This window comes from Cololabis saira, chromosome 1, assembly GCF_033807715.1.
Source record: "Cololabis saira isolate AMF1-May2022 chromosome 1, fColSai1.1, whole genome shotgun sequence".
NCBI classification, from domain to species: Eukaryota; Metazoa; Chordata; class Actinopteri; order Beloniformes; family Belonidae; genus Cololabis; species Cololabis saira.
Window position 1 is genome coordinate 18493435 of NC_084587.1, and position 15382 is coordinate 18508816.

At 42.7% G+C, this 15382-nt stretch overlaps 1 protein-coding gene across 4 annotated transcripts in view; it reads right to left on the minus strand.

The window, feature by feature from the left end:
- LOC133428918 (transcription activator BRG1) overlaps nucleotides 1–12312 on the minus strand; it is a 33247-nt gene extending 20935 nt beyond the window's left edge. For all 4 annotated transcript variants that reach the window (XM_061716606.1, XM_061716593.1, XM_061716616.1 and 1 more), the window contains exons 1-15: nucleotides 12228–12312; nucleotides 11320–11579; nucleotides 9603–9735; nucleotides 7792–8355; nucleotides 7614–7712; nucleotides 6442–6700; nucleotides 6237–6363; nucleotides 4782–4955; nucleotides 4523–4696; nucleotides 3658–3831; nucleotides 3536–3583; nucleotides 3256–3386; nucleotides 2129–2186; nucleotides 1081–1190; nucleotides 853–1000 (exon numbers count right to left, since the gene is read on the minus strand). In XM_061716606.1, the coding sequence (XP_061572590.1) occupies nucleotides 853–1000; nucleotides 1081–1190; nucleotides 2129–2186; nucleotides 3256–3386; nucleotides 3536–3583; nucleotides 3658–3831; nucleotides 4523–4696; nucleotides 4782–4955; nucleotides 6237–6363; nucleotides 6442–6700; nucleotides 7614–7712; nucleotides 7792–8355; nucleotides 9603–9735; nucleotides 11320–11541 (2421 nt within the window). In that variant the 5' untranslated portion in view covers nucleotides 11542–11579; nucleotides 12228–12312. The remainder of the gene's footprint in view (nucleotides 1–852; nucleotides 1001–1080; nucleotides 1191–2128; nucleotides 2187–3255; nucleotides 3387–3535; nucleotides 3584–3657; nucleotides 3832–4522; nucleotides 4697–4781; nucleotides 4956–6236; nucleotides 6364–6441; nucleotides 6701–7613; nucleotides 7713–7791; nucleotides 8356–9602; nucleotides 9736–11319; nucleotides 11580–12227) is intronic.
- Nucleotides 12313–15382: the final 3070 nt, after the last annotated feature.

A 15382-nucleotide genomic window follows, 5' to 3' on the forward strand; every position in this document is an offset into this window, starting at 1 on the left:
CAGATGATCTACAGGTTTGGAATGCTTTGAATGTGGTCGAAAACGCAGATCTTCGGTTCTGTGTGGAAGGTTTTTTTTTTTTAACAACGATGTAATGTGGATATAAAATATTAAATTCGGTTTTAAAAATACCTGGCTATTTCGGATGCATTTAATCAGAAAAATGAGAAGATAATAAGCCAGTTTTCTGTTTAGAAAGTACAAACGTAGACAGATTACAAGTACTCACCTATTTTTAAGGAGTTTCGGAGTTTCTTTCAGGAGCACGGGGTGCTGCAGTGAATAAAGGCGGATTTATGGTACCGCGTAAAATCGACAGCGTAGCCTGCGGTGTAGGGTACGCGGCGCACGCAGCGCTCTGTGCGTCGCCGCGTAACCTACGCGGCGCACGCAGCGCTCTGTGCGTCGCCGCGTAACCTACGCCGTAGGGTCTGCATTGGTGCAACGCGGACACATAAATCAGCCTTTTAAAAAGCGAGTTTCAGCTGTCAATCAAAAGAACGTGGGGGGCCTAACGGGTTCGTAATTATAAGGCTGTGGCCCGTCATATTGGTGTGAATACACATTCACAACCTCTTCAGTGTCACAACTAACATTAAGATCCATTATTTTTCCTATTGTTGACATTCACCGCACTCCCTCCCGACACGTCACTTCCGGTTCAGCTTTTTCAGATGCGGAAGTAAAATACTCTCACAAAAACAACTCCAGAGGTCACTGTAGTATATATTTATGCTTATTTCAATGAAAATTCAGTTCCTACATTATTTTCCTACACATTGATTCACAGGGGTCTCCAACCTGCAATATGCTCTTTAACTGTCGCTGTTTAAAGTGCTGCTCAGCGTTTACCTGATACTGCTTAAGCTGCCCGTTTATCAGCAGAGTCGACTGCTTGTCCACCCTCTCCGTGACTGCGTGAGCCACAGAATAGTAAGACTGCAGTCCTCGAGCAAACGCTGCGCCACTGTACTCGTCGTCCACGTCCTGTTTGGCGTTCCTGTGAGTAACGAACAGACAGTTTTATTCAGTGAAGTCCGTTGGAAGTGATTGGGGTCATCAGTCTGGACGTGGGCTCACTCGATGATGCATCGGACGTCCACCTCAGACACGTCCTCACAGTCAGGGTCTGCAATCTTCTTCTTTTCCTCCACTGGAGCTGATGACGGCTGAGGCTCCTCTTCTTCTTCCTGCCGTAAAGCTTGTTAGTTGTTATTATTATTATTATTATTATTATTATTATTATTATTATTATTATTATTATTATTATTATTATTATTATTATTATTATTATTATTATTATTATTATTATTATTATTATTATCATAACCAGTACTCGAGTTGAGGGGGGATGAGGGGGGATGGCATCCCGCCTGAAACAAAAACGGTCCAAATCATCCCCCTGTAAAACTGCCATCCCCCCCTTATGTCATTTCATCAATGAATGTGGTTTTACTGCTATTTCAACATTTAGAGTCATCACCAGAAAAATAACACCAGAAAAATAACTTATTTGACAATTTTCACCTGTTTCAAGTACATTTTCACTTGAAACGGGGACAAGATTTATCTTCTTATTACAAGCAAAAAAATCTTGTTCCACTGGCAGATTTTTCTACTTATTTCAAGTGAAAATCTACTTGTTGTTTTTTCCAGTGATGAGTCTTGTTTTAAGTGTAATAAGATTTTTTTTACTAAAATGAGACATTTTAACTAGAAATAAGACAAATATTCTTGTTAAGATTTTGAGTTTTTGCAGTGATCCATTTTACTTATCCTGTGAAGGACAGAGTCATATTGATAAGTTCAGAAAACTGTTTTTTATTGTTGTGTTTTGATGTATTTGATGTAAGCCCAGTGGATATTTAAAGCTTACAGAAGGCTGCATTTAACTGCTGCTATGTCATTCCTGCAGTATTTCTGCAGGTGTTTTGGTCAGTGCTATTATTTGTAATATATTATATTATTTGTAATCAGCACAAATTATCTGTCCCCATATGATAAAATCCACCATCCCCCCTGATTTTTTTTTACAACTCGAGTACTGATTATAACTTGTTAGTTAGTGATAGGTGTGTTTGCTTTTCTGTGAAGGTGATTTTAAATAAGTCGTAACGGAGGAACCCACCTCCTCCTCTTCCTCCTCCTCGCTGTCTTCACTGTCCGAGCGGGGAGCCACCTCGTAGCTGGACGGACAAACGCATCAGACATCACTAAAGGTCAGAGGTTAATCAGTCCTCAGCACTCTGACCTGTCGTCCAAATGTTTCAGAGATTGTAACATACAACAGTCTGAGCTACAATTAACTAACAACAGCTTGTTTGGGGCTATAACGCAATCAAAATCTGGATTTTCTCAGGACAAGTGCCTGACCGTCACGGCACCTGTTGCAGCCCGAGTCAGAGCCGACTCCTGATGTCCCGTAAAGACAAGTCACGGCCCCAGTTAGGTGGAAGTCGGGCTCTAACAACGCTTGACATTGTCGTAACTAGGGCAGGGAATCAATAACCGGTTCTTGTCCGGAACCAGCGGCCAGTGTTTCCTTGGAATCGTTTGCAGAATTTGCCAATTATTCCCTTTTCGATTCGAGTGGGCACGAATGACTTCAAAAAATTCAAAAAAATATGAATATGAAAACAGGGCAACTTGCAATACTTGCCAAGTGGATATTTCGTCAAAGGGAGGAAATACTGACAACATGCTAAAACAATCAATGAATGTCGTTCCGGACCAACGTCAGTAATTTTCAACCCAGCAGCAGCAAAGTTAACATTTCCTTGGCTAATAATACTCCAGGTAACTAATTAACTAACGAACACTGCCTATCATTGGAGCCATTTGCCTCATTGTTGTCTTTTTTTTCCAAATGAGAATCAATAAAGAACCTAATCATTGAGCAGAATCGAAAATAGAAATGGAAATCTTATCAATTCCCATCCCTAGTCTTAACAAAGCGGAAACCTGCCAGAAGCCGAGCCAAGTGTCTTTTCTGGTTTGTTGTGCAAGATGGAATTGGATGAATCAAAATGTGGAAATGTGTCGTATCTTGTGCACTTACGCTGCTAAAACTAATTTCTTAAGGAAATTAGAAGACTATTTTAGATGATTTTGTTGGTTTTAAGAGTTCTGGTCAAGAAAACTTTTCTTACTCCCACTGGCAGAGAAACTTTTGCTTAAAATCAGACAGTTACGACTGGAATATTGAGCTAATTTCTAGCTGCGTGGTGTTTGGCGTGCGTGTCCAGGCGCTCTCACCCGGGGTTCATCTCCAGCCAGGTCTCCAGCTGCCCCGCCTTGGGGGCGTCCACGCCTGTGAGGATGTTCCCGCTGTCCACGTGGATGACCTTCACCGGCAGGTCGCTCATCTGACTCGTCTCGTCCAGAGGCTGCAGGAGGAGGAAGCGAGTCGCACGTCATGCTCGGCCAGTTGAAGTGGCGAAACTGGGACGTGGTTATTCCGTCTGGTGAGCCGATGTTACACCGACATGGCAAAAACCCACCAACTTAAACCCCTGGACAGCATTCGGCCACTAACCTCTCCGTCGGGTCCTAAGACGGGAGCCTGACCCTCGGCGTTCTCCAACTGCAACACAAGCAGACGTTATTACCAAGGTCACCGATACTCGGATACCCGATGGTCTTGTACGAGTACGACACCTTCTTTTTCTTCTTCTTCTTCTTTTTCTTCTCCTTGAGGGCCTGCGCCGCCTTGTGGGCTCGGACCAGCTCCGTGAGGTTGGCCACGTACTCGTCGGTCTGCTGCAGCAGGTAGGCCAGCCGCTTGTCCTTCTTCTGGTCGATCAGTTTACGGTAGCCCTCCTCATCCTCAGCCTGGGGGGCCAGACGGATCAGTGTGAGCGGGGCGGGTTTTTGTACAAAAAGAGTACCGTATTGGCCCCAATATGAAACGACCCTGATTATAAGACGACCCCCTCCTTTCAAGACTCAAGTTTGGAACAGACAGAAAATAATTACAGTACATCTGAAACAAATGATTATAACAATATATTCAAGAGAAAAAGCATGTTATTTTGCCTCATTCAAATCGTCATCTTGAAGTTTGCATCATAACTTCTCCTCAGCTGCCGGTTAATCTGCCGATTTTCCACCCACTTTTCTCCAGATTGTCGCTACGTTTCTCCATTTTCTGTTATCTCTTCTCTTATTTTCTTCTCTTTTCTTTCTTACCGCTATTTTTATTTTTCTTCTTTGTGACAGGGATTTGCTTTAGGGAGTTAAATTCAGCATTCGCTTTAAAGATATCTGGCGCCATCTAGCGGTGTAAATGGGTATAATGTCTAGACCCCGAATGTAAGACGACCCCCACTTTTTCGGTCTTATTTCAATGCAAAAAACACCGTCTTATATTCGGGCCAATATGGTATTTATTGCTGTATCAGACGTTTAGCCATCGTTTAGTACAGTATCAAAAACTCTTTTGAACTTCTGTCCCTGTCATCTGCTTCATTTCATTAGAACATTTTTTTTTTTGCATTTTCATCCATGCAGTTCATCCTTTTACCATGAGCCTTCTCATCCTCTCCTTCTCAATGCGTTCATTCTCCTTCTTCTGCTCGCGCTCGGTGTTGGCGTGGTAGGTGGCCACGGCTTTGGTCAGCTTCTGGATTTTGCCCGTGATGGATCGGTGGTACTCCTTGAAGTCTTTGGCGTGCTGGAGGATGCTGTTGAGGTACTCCTGGGGTGAAAGAGAAGAAGAGTCAGTCACGGGGCCCGCATGCAACAAACAAAGAAAAGAAAACCTTCCCAGCATCCCTTTCCACCTGATGTTTCTGTCTGCGTTTGCGCTCCTGCTCAATCTTCTGCTGCTTCTCCAGTTTCTCCGTGATGCGAGCCTCCCGCAGCGACTGCCGCTTGCTCCGCTTGTAGGCCTTGGCGTCCAGGGCCGTCTCCAGGGCCGTGTCGCGTCGCATGCACACCACCACCTCCTGGCGCAGCTGTGCACAGATGTGTACAGAGAAACGTAAGCTTGTTGCTGGAACAGTAATAAAAGGAAGGAGGAGATGCATCACTGCTAGGGATGGGAATCGAGACCTGGGGCCGGATTCACAAAACATTCTTAAGAAAAAAAATCTTCTTAAGTGTCATTTTTTTTTTAAGTTCAGTCTTAAGAAGAAAAAAGAGAAGAAGTCATATTCTTCAAAAAAGTTCTTAAGTATTTTCTCGGCTTTCTTGTTAAGTTTCTTCTTAAGAAAAAACTTAAGAATAAATGGTATTCTTGAAATAAAAGTTCTCAAAAACTTTTTTCTTAACTTTAAGACAACCTTGACCTGTTTTGAACTGTTTGTTAGCATGTTTGTTAGCATGTTAGTTAGCGTGGTAGTTAATTATTAGTAATTTTCCCCAATAGTAATTTTTTTCAACACATTAATCTCATCCACCATAACCTTGAAAAGTTCCTGCATCTCTTTTTCTCCTTCTCCATGTTTAGTGAGTGACTGACGGTTAAGACGCAAACTACCTGTATAAATGTTGTTTGTTGGCGCGTGCAATGCAGACATATTTTAAGAAGTTCTTAAGTAGGAAAAATAAGAAATGACAGTTCTTAAGACGGTTCTTAAGAAAATATTGAGGAATTGCACTTAAGAACTTTCTTATGAACTTCTTAATTTTAGATCTTAAGACATTTCTTAAGATCATTCTTAAGAACATATAGTGAATCCGGCCCCTGGTTCTTGTTCAGAACCGGTTCTCATTGTTTCAATTCCTTGGAATCGTTTGCAAGTTTTACAAATGATTCCCTTTTCAATTTTAGTCGTTTGTAAGGCAGCAGTCAACAGTAAACATGGCGCCCAAGCGATACAAACGCTCGAAAGTCTGGTTACATTTCAGTAAAAAAGACGACAACAGGGCAACTTGCAATACTTGCCAAGTTAATATTTCGTCAAAGGTAGGAAATACTACCAACATGCAAAAACATTTGCGCACACAGCATGCAATAACAATCAATGAATGTTGTGTTTTAGTGGACCAACGTCAGTAATTCTCAACCCAGCAGCAGCAACGTCAGCATGTCCTTGGCTAATAATACTGCAGGTAACTAATTAACTCATCATATTAGTGTCAAGTTGTTGTGCTTTCTTTTTCTCCAAATGAGAATCGATAAGGGGATCGATAAAGAACCGAATCGTTAAGCAGAATCGAAAATGGAATTGGAATCATAAGAATCTTATCAATTCCCATCCCTGCTGCAGAGGTTGAAGGTGAGGAAGCTTCACCTGTCTCTGGAAGTTCAGCAGCCGCAGTGCTTTCAGCTCGATGGTAGCTTTGGTTCGTAGGTCGCCGGCGAGGGAACCGGGCAGGTTCTCCAGTTCAGCGATGCGATGAGTGATCCGTGCCTGTAACCTGAAGGATGAAAACACCTCCGACTCAGCTACCTACATCCCGTATCAGCACTGTCTTTGCTTGGGCGCCCCGGCGTACCTGTACTCCCTCTCCTGGAGGATCTCCACCGGGTCCAGGCCGCAGGGCTTCTGGATGGGGGTGATGCGGTTCTGCTTGGCGTGGTACGGCATCATGGGGGTGGGCTGGGCCGGCTGACCGGGGGACTGGGTCTGCGGGGGCATCACCGGGGAGGCGGCCGGGGGAACCGAGGGGGGAGCCGGGGACGGCCGGCCGGTCGGTTGAGGGGGGATCAACTTCTGAGGTGCGTTGGAGGGCGCTGCTGCGTTCACCATGGGGCCTGGAGGACAGCGAATACATCATAAAACACCTGACTTCTCATCTTTTCATCTTGACATTTCAAAGCAGGACAGATGTGAGTAATTATTTATAGCTCTCTTTATTCTATTTATTGACTTTTGCTCAAATCTGAGCTGGGTTTTACTCCCAGTGGTAAACTAGGCAGTTGGGCGGTGGTAGTCTAGAGCAGGGGTCGGCAACCCAAAATGTTGAAAGAGCCATATATTGGACCAAAAACACAAAAAACAAATATGTCTGGAGCCGCAAAACATTAAAAGTGTTGTATAAGCCTTAGAATGAAGGCAACACATGCTGCATGTATCTGTATTAGTTATAACTGGGGGAAGGTTTTTTTTTTCATTATGCAGTTCGAGAAAAAAGTCGAAATGTCGAGAAAAAAGTCGAAATGTCGAGATTAATGTTGAAGTAAAACCTCGAGAAAAAAGTCGAAATGTCGAGATTAATGTTGAAGTACAATCTCAAGAAAAAGTCAAAATTTCGAGAGAAATGTTGAAATGTCAAGATTAAAAAGGAAAGGAAAAAAGGAACAAAAAAAAAAGAAAAAGAAAAAAAGGAAAAAAAGAAAAAAAGAAGAAAAAGAAGAAAAAAAAGGTCAAACATTTTTGAAAAAGCTCCAGGGAGCCACTACGGCGCCGCTAAAGAGCCGCATGCGGAGCCGCGGGTTGGCATCCCCCGGTCTAGTGTCTACAGAGGTGGGCTTGGTTCTGGAGGACCCGGGTTCAAGCCCTGGAATGGCAACCAAGATGAACCACCTTGGGCCCCTGAGCAAGGCCGTAACCATAATTGCTCCATGGTGTGCGTCTCAGATGTAAGTCGCTTTGGATAAAAGCTAAATGACAGTACTAGTAGTAGTAGTAGTAGTTGGGTTTGGTTTTGCCGGCAGGCCCGCTCACCTTCAGGCCAGGACTTGGGTGGTCCGTTGGGGTTGGGTCCTTGCATCCCAACCGGAGTCCCTGATGGTCCCGGAGGAGGCATGTTGGGACCCATCATCCCTAAGATACCCAAAAGAGAAGACTTTTAAATAAGTTGTGATGCCGTGGCGGATGACTGCTTCCCCGGTTCATCCCTCACCGTGAGCTCGACTGTAGCCCGAGCCCATCGGCCCTGGTCCCGGTCCTGCCGGGCCGCCTCCCGGCCCTCCCCCGGCTCCGGGAACCAGACTAGGCATGGGCTGCTGCTGCTGCATCCCCGGCATGGGCCTCTTTCCCTGGACGGCCATCTGGAGGTGGTCCGGCAGCGGCTGCCCGCGGGCCAGCATCTTATACGCCATGATCTGCGCTCTGAGCTGGTGGAGCTGGTTCTGATTGAAGGGAGTCGGAGCACTCGGGCCTCCAGGGGCTCCGGGACCTCCAGGACCAGCGGGGCCGCCGGTGTCGAGTCCCGAACCGAGGCCGGGGACGCCGGAGCCGAGACTGGGTCCGGGGCTGGGGCCTGGGCCAGAACCGGCAGGGGGCCCGGGCCGGTTATTAGCAGCCAGGGTGTGCTGATCTCCACCGGAGCCGTCTAAGGGGGCTGAAGCGGAGCCGGGACCGGCGGAGGAGGAGGAGGATGATGGCGCCATGAGCGGCCCAGAGGGGGGTCCGTTCGAAGCAACGGGGCTGGAGTGATCGGATCCGCCTAACGGAGAGTGGTAGCCTGGAAAACAGGAGTACATAATGTACATTAGGGGTGGGTATTGGGAAGGACCTCACGATACGATACGCATCACGATACTTGAGCCACGATACAATACAAATTGCGATATCACGATTATGCGATATATCCCGATATATCGCGATATTCTACATAGTTCACAGAAAAATTTAAAAATGCATTACACATCTTAAAATCCAAGTTGTATATATATATATATATATATATATATATATATATATATATATATATATATATATATATATATATATATATATATATATCAGATGATAGTGATAATTCATTGGACAGACTGAGTCAAAACAATGTAATTCAAACTTTCCATTTTAATTATGCAACATATTTGCATGAAAAAACACACTGAAACACAATGAAAAGTGCAATGTGCATTATTCTTAGATACAAAATACTCAAAATAAAATGCAGTGTCTCACCCACACTGAAATTGAAATCGCAAAAATAAAGTGCAGCTACTTGCCCCCGACTTAAAATGACAAAAATAAAATGCAGTGTCTCACCCACACTGAAATCACAAAATAAAGTGCAGCTAGGGGTGGGCAAAAATATTGATACGGCAATATATCGCGATACATACATTGAACATCGATATCGTATCGGGAGACTATGTATCGCGATATATTGCCGTATCAATATTTTTGCCCACCCCTAATGTACATAATGAAAAGGTTCCTAAAACATATTCCCACATGATCCTGATAATATGTTTCATTGCACAGATAAATAAACAAATCTGGGGCTTAATTTGAATGTTTTGAATGTTTAAAAGTTTTATAATAAGCTTACAAACATGGGTGTGGTAAATTATTTTCATTTAAATCCTAGAAGGAGGGTCCAAGAGTATTTTATAATATGAAAAAAAGAATACTTTATTACTCCAGAGCTTGCACCATAAGCGTGATTAAACCCTGCCAGACAGTGATTCATGCACGTCGTCTTGCTTCAAACACCACCTCACTAACATCAGCAGAAGCCGGGCTGCCAGACTGGACTCAGCCGCGGCTTCGTTATATGATGCTGTTCAGCCACTTGATCTGAAGTCAAACTTCAAACTTCATGTCACAACCTGCGACGGCGGTAACACTCCCTGGGGAGCAGCCGAGCCACATGACCGAGCACCCGAAGATAAGTTACACATATGTTTGTTTTCCTCTTGCACAACGCTGGAAAGACTCACCTGGGGTAAGCGTGTGCTTGTATTGCGTGCGTACCTTGTGAGTGTTGGTCCAGAGGGCTGGGCGGCGGGCCCATGCCGCTGTGGCCGCCCTGTCTCATAGACAGACCCTTCATCTGGCTGAAGCTTCTGTCCTCGGGCAGGTTTTTTTCATGCATGCTCTCCATAGGCTGCAGGGAGGGGGGGGTAAACATACGGACACGTGAGAGTTGGAAATGAAACAGTATTATCAACCATACAATACATTTTTGGTTAGATGAATATCCCACAAATACCTATTTTTTCATGCAGTAAAAACGCAGAAGTAGTTTTAACACTTTCTAAACAAATCAAAAGCAATCCTCCCAATCATATTTTTAAATATAGGCTAAAAACCTATTTAAGATGGCTTTTAACACCCAGTAGTGTGATGAAACTTTTATCTTTTATCTTTTATTTAGATTTTGTTGTATTTTATTGTTTGTGATTGTTCTTATTTATCCTCCTTTTTATCCATTACTTGTTGTAAGGCACTTTGGCACACCGAAAAGCTGTTGTGAAGTGCTATATAAGTACATCACATTTATTTTTTTCCTAATTTGGACAAATGCTCTCAGATTAAATCTCTTTGGACTATTGACGCAAAGGCTGTTTCATGGAACAGAGTGGGCTATTCTTGTATAATTTATTCATCATTTACATAGACACCAGCTATGGATTCACGACATGCCAAGGGAAGTAACTGAAACAAGTGACTGTAATGGTGTAAAAACAAAACAAACCCACTGGAGTTTCAGCAGGATTATTGATTATGGTGCCAACAACATTTTTGTGCATATTTTCTGTGGGAAAAGAAGACAACACAGGTGAGCTCAATAACATAACAAGGATATTCATGGATGTCCGTAACTGGAGTGAAGAAATATATACACATCGTATTTTTACAACCTAACCTGTACTTGAATGACAGAGGGGGAAAAAATGAGAATAGTTGGATCTGAAGCAGCCGTCATCACCTGTAAGGTGGTGCTGGGTGGTTTGCGTTTAATGATAATGATTCAGAAGCAGCAAATCGGACATGTTGTTTGGATGGAACTTTAAAGAAAAGATAAACCTCAAAGTGGTCCAACAGTGAGGAATATTAAATCCCAGATCGCCAGATCTAAACCTTTGATGAAGACTTCTTGGACTCTCGGCTTCTCCCTTTTCAGCGAATCACCTGTTTCCATTTTCTATCCTCCACCACATTCAGAAATCTAGCTCTCCGTTCTTCCTCGTTCACTCCTGCCTCCCTCCGCTTTTTGAGTCCAGACCATCTCAATCGCGCCTCTCTTGCTTCCTCAGTAGTGTGGAATGACCCACGAACCAGGAACTGGTGTCAGCGGCAGTAAAGGCCCGGTGAAGCATCACTGAGGGAGAAACTAGTTCTGCAGTGACGTTTGTGAACTCTGGCACAAAGTTTGAGAAAGTTAAAATATTCTTAAAACTCCTTGTCCAATTTGGAAACCCATTAATTAAAGCTGAAACCCTGCACTGTAGGTCCATATTTATTGTTTACCTGTGAAGTTAGAGAATTTTGCATATATTTATAATAAAATAAACCATGTTATTGTCTAAATTTTAAGTCTATGTTGAAGTATTTTTGCATCCTGTCAGAGAGGTTAACATGTAAATCCCTTCAATGCGTCAGTCACACAAACACAAGTTTTAAGACATGAAATGATGGATGATAGTTGTTTACTATCGGAGAAATTTCAGGCGTTTGAAGTCCTTACTTTGTGCAGAGGGTGCATGCTTTCCGGGCCGTATCCAGAGGGCCCCGGCTGGGGGTGTCCGGAGGAGGGGGGACCGGGGCTGGGGCCCATCATGCTGTGAGAGGAGCCGGGAGACGGCCCGGGCCCGGGGCTGGGGCCCATCATGGCTCCAGGAGAAGGACCAGGACCCGGGGACGGGCCGGGGCGAGGGGTGCCCCCCATGGGAGGATCTGGGGTGGACATCAGCCTGGTTCTCCTGCTTCAGGATGAGCAGCAGAGACCTGACGGAGAAAAGGAGGGAAAAAAATATATATATATGTGAGGCACAAAAGTTACCTGTCAAATTAAATGAAATGCAACAAGTGATTTTATCCGAATCAGAATCATGTTTATTGGCCAAGTCAGGTCAAACAAAACAGGGAATTTGACTTCGGTTGATGTTAGAATAAATAAATAAGGAAAATAAAATCATGGCAATAAAGCTGAAAGTCTGATATTAACCCTGCAGTTCTATAATAATGTGTGCACGTTTATTTTCTTTTCCTTTTTTGCAGGATGGAGATATTCCTGTCAAACGCGTATCAGGTGTTCTCCTGCTGCGCTGCACCAAATTCACCCCTTCAGGTCCAGTTTCATCCTCCGGCTCTGCAGAACTGGAACTGGGCATTGAACGGGGGGGGATGCAATAAATTATACACACGACCCCCTGCTGCTGAATATGTCCTCATGCATCCGATGGAAGGGTGCCTTGTTAAATATGGGGGGGAAAGGAAAAAAAAAAAAAAAAAAGGAATGGCGGATTGTGCTTGTGCGACTGACGGAACCGCATCACCGGGACTCGCCGCCTCGGCCGAACCTCTGCGCTCCTGCAACTCATATGTGCGAGAGATGAAAGAAGACGCAGCATTTGTCGCAATTAGTCTACTCACCGGCTTTGTGATCCGCCCTGAGCGTTGGTTTGTGTCGGAGACGCGCTTGCAGCGCCCCCTCCGCCGCTCTATGACCGAATGTCTAGTCACGGCGCGCCAGTGCGCATGCCCGCGCACCGAGCCAGGTCCGCCCGCAGAACCTGCGCTCCTGGCCGCGCTGCAAACACGGGGACTGCTGCAGGTGTGGCGCTTTAATAACCTATTCATGTGTGGAAATATAAGATGACATTTCTTTCATAAATCTGGCACTAAATGTGTGAAGTGTTTAGGTTTCCGCATCTGTCAGGATGACGCATGTCAACAACTTCAGAGGAGCGTCTCTGACTTTGGGGAGGATTGTTTTGAAGAGAACAGAATCAGTCCCAGAATTTATCTGCTGAACCCTTTTATATCAATAATTCTGATATAACAAGCAAATACATAAATAATATTTTTACAAACTTTTTTTATTCTCTGGAAGAAAAAACAACAACTGCAGCTCCAACTGTCAGCTCCTTTAAATCCAACCCTACTCCTAAAATAAAAACGTACCTGCTGTACTCTACTGCCCTTATTTTTAACAACTTGTGCTTTTTATTATTTTACCTCTATTCTTATCATTTTATTTGTTATTTAAGCATACTCTTAAATTAAATACTTTCTGAAAACCGCGAATGAGATGTGTACCTGCGGTACTCTACTGCCCTTAGTTTTCAGCAACTTGTGCTTTTTATTATTTTACCTTGTTTCTCATAATTTTATTTGTTATTTACTGTCTAATTATGTCTTACTGCTTTTAATGTTGATGTAAAGCACTTTGAATTACCTTGTGTTGAATTGTGCTATATAAATAAACTTGCCTTGCCTTGACTACAAAGACGGGAATTTAAGATAAAATGGTTAAAAGAATGTCTAAGGGCACCACATTTATGTTGGTATTTTATTCCAACATTCATTCCAATATTCCAACCTATATATATATATATATATATATATATATATATATATAGTGGGTACGGAAAGTATTCAGACCCATTTAAATTTTTCCTTCTTTGTTTTATTGCAGCCATTTGCTAAAATCCATACAAAGTTCCTTTTATTTCTCAATAAAGGATAGTCAGGATCCCACCTTGATATAAAAAAAACTGAAATGTAGAACGTTTTGCAAATGTATTAAAAAAGAAAAACTGAAATATCACATGGTATCCTTTGGTGTGACTCTCATATTTAACTCACATGCTTTCCATTTCTTTTGGTCCTCCTTGAGATGGTTCTGCTCCTTCATTGGATTCCAGATGGGTTTAATTACTGTAACATAAATTGACTTGATAAGGAAAGGCACACACCTGTATATATAAGACCTTCCAGCTCATGGATGTCAGAGCAAATGAGAATCATGAGGTCAAAAAAACTGGCCAAGGAGCTCAGAGACAGAAATGTGGCAAGGCACAGATCTGAAGAATGTCTGCAGCACTCAAGGTCCCTAAGAGCGCAGTGGCCTGAATTATCCTTAAATGCTTCCTCAAGGAAATATAGAATTTAGGAATTCAGTTCTAAAATAAAAATGTATGTAACATTTTAATAGTCTTTTAAAGCCAAGGAAAGATGTTCTTTAAATGGTGTGTTTGTTCTCTCAGATGTAAGTCGGAGTGGATAAAAGCGTCTGCTAAATGACAGTAGTAGTAGTAGAAGTAGAAGTAGTAGTAAATGGAAGAAATTAGGGACGACCAGAACCAGACGTGGCCATCCAGACAAACTGAGCAATCGTGGGAGAAGAGCCTTGGGGAGAGATGTACAGAATAACCCAAAGATCACTGTGGCTGAGCTCCAGAGAGGCAGTAGGGAGATATTACTGCAGCTCTCCACCAGTCGGGTCTTTATGGCAGAGTGAGACAAATGAAAGCCTGCATAGTTTGCCAAATAACACAGAAATTACTCTACTATGACACACACACACACACACACACACAGAGAGAGAGAGAGGAAGAAATGGACTTATAAAATACTTTAAAAATACATGGAATGGATACATTTAAAGAAAATAAAACGTTCTATTAAATATGAAAATATAACCTGAGATACTTTTCTGTTCAGAGTTAGGTTCTTTTAAAACTCCTTACAAGCAAAATTAGGGGCAATATGAAATCCTGCACATGTTGGAGATAATATATGTCCAAGAAACCTGTAACTTCACTATTCAAGGCGACAAATGCACTTTTTGCAAATCAAGAAAGAGAATTTATATCTCATCTATGATTGTTCACTTTGTGGAACTTCTTGTTGCAAATTTGAAAATGATATAAAAGATAAAACTCCACATGCAAATGCAGTTGAAAGAAAAGAACTATGCCGTTAAATTAAACGTAGATGCTTTTATCCAAATGTATTTACAAAACAGAGAAAGAATCAAGCCTAAAAGTAAAGGGAGACCTTAATTCTGGCTAAAGTTTCTAAAGGAATAAGGAAATTATAAATTACAACTTCTACATTTACTCTGAGAAGGAATAAATATGTAATTAAGATGCTGTGATCTTATAAGCAGATACTATATTCTCTATAAAGTTTATTTTGTAAAGGGTTAACTGCATGTGATGAGACTAAAGCCCCAAGTTTCACCACTTCGATGGAATACTGAAAACTTTACAACAAAAAAATAAATAAAAATGGAAATAACGAGGCATAAATGACTTTTGACACATCATGAAGAATTTTGTAAGTTGTAAACAGAAGTTGGGGACTAATGCACTTTGTTATAAGATGGTTGCATCTCTCAGGATGAACTGAGCCGTTAGTATTTTTATTAGTTTTGACTATCAACTCAACTACATCTTTTACTTAAGATGACTAAATATGCACAACATACCAGAAATAAATGACTGAAATACTGCAATACATTACAACTACAACTTGAATCTTTACGTTTGCAACCTCCAAAATCATTGCATGCGTTTGGTGTAAATGTTAACGTTTGTTTTGTACACAGCTGACAGCCGGAAGTCCTCGACCACAAGGAACCAACAGATCTTATCAGAGCATCTTTCAGATGGCAACTGTACCTGCCCCCGCCACCAGGGAGAAGACAAGCTCAGAGGTGGTCTGGTCACTGCGTTTTCCTTTTTGAGATTTTACAGCTGTGGAGACGTTTCACGTCCTTTGATGAGCACTGCTTGGATCTG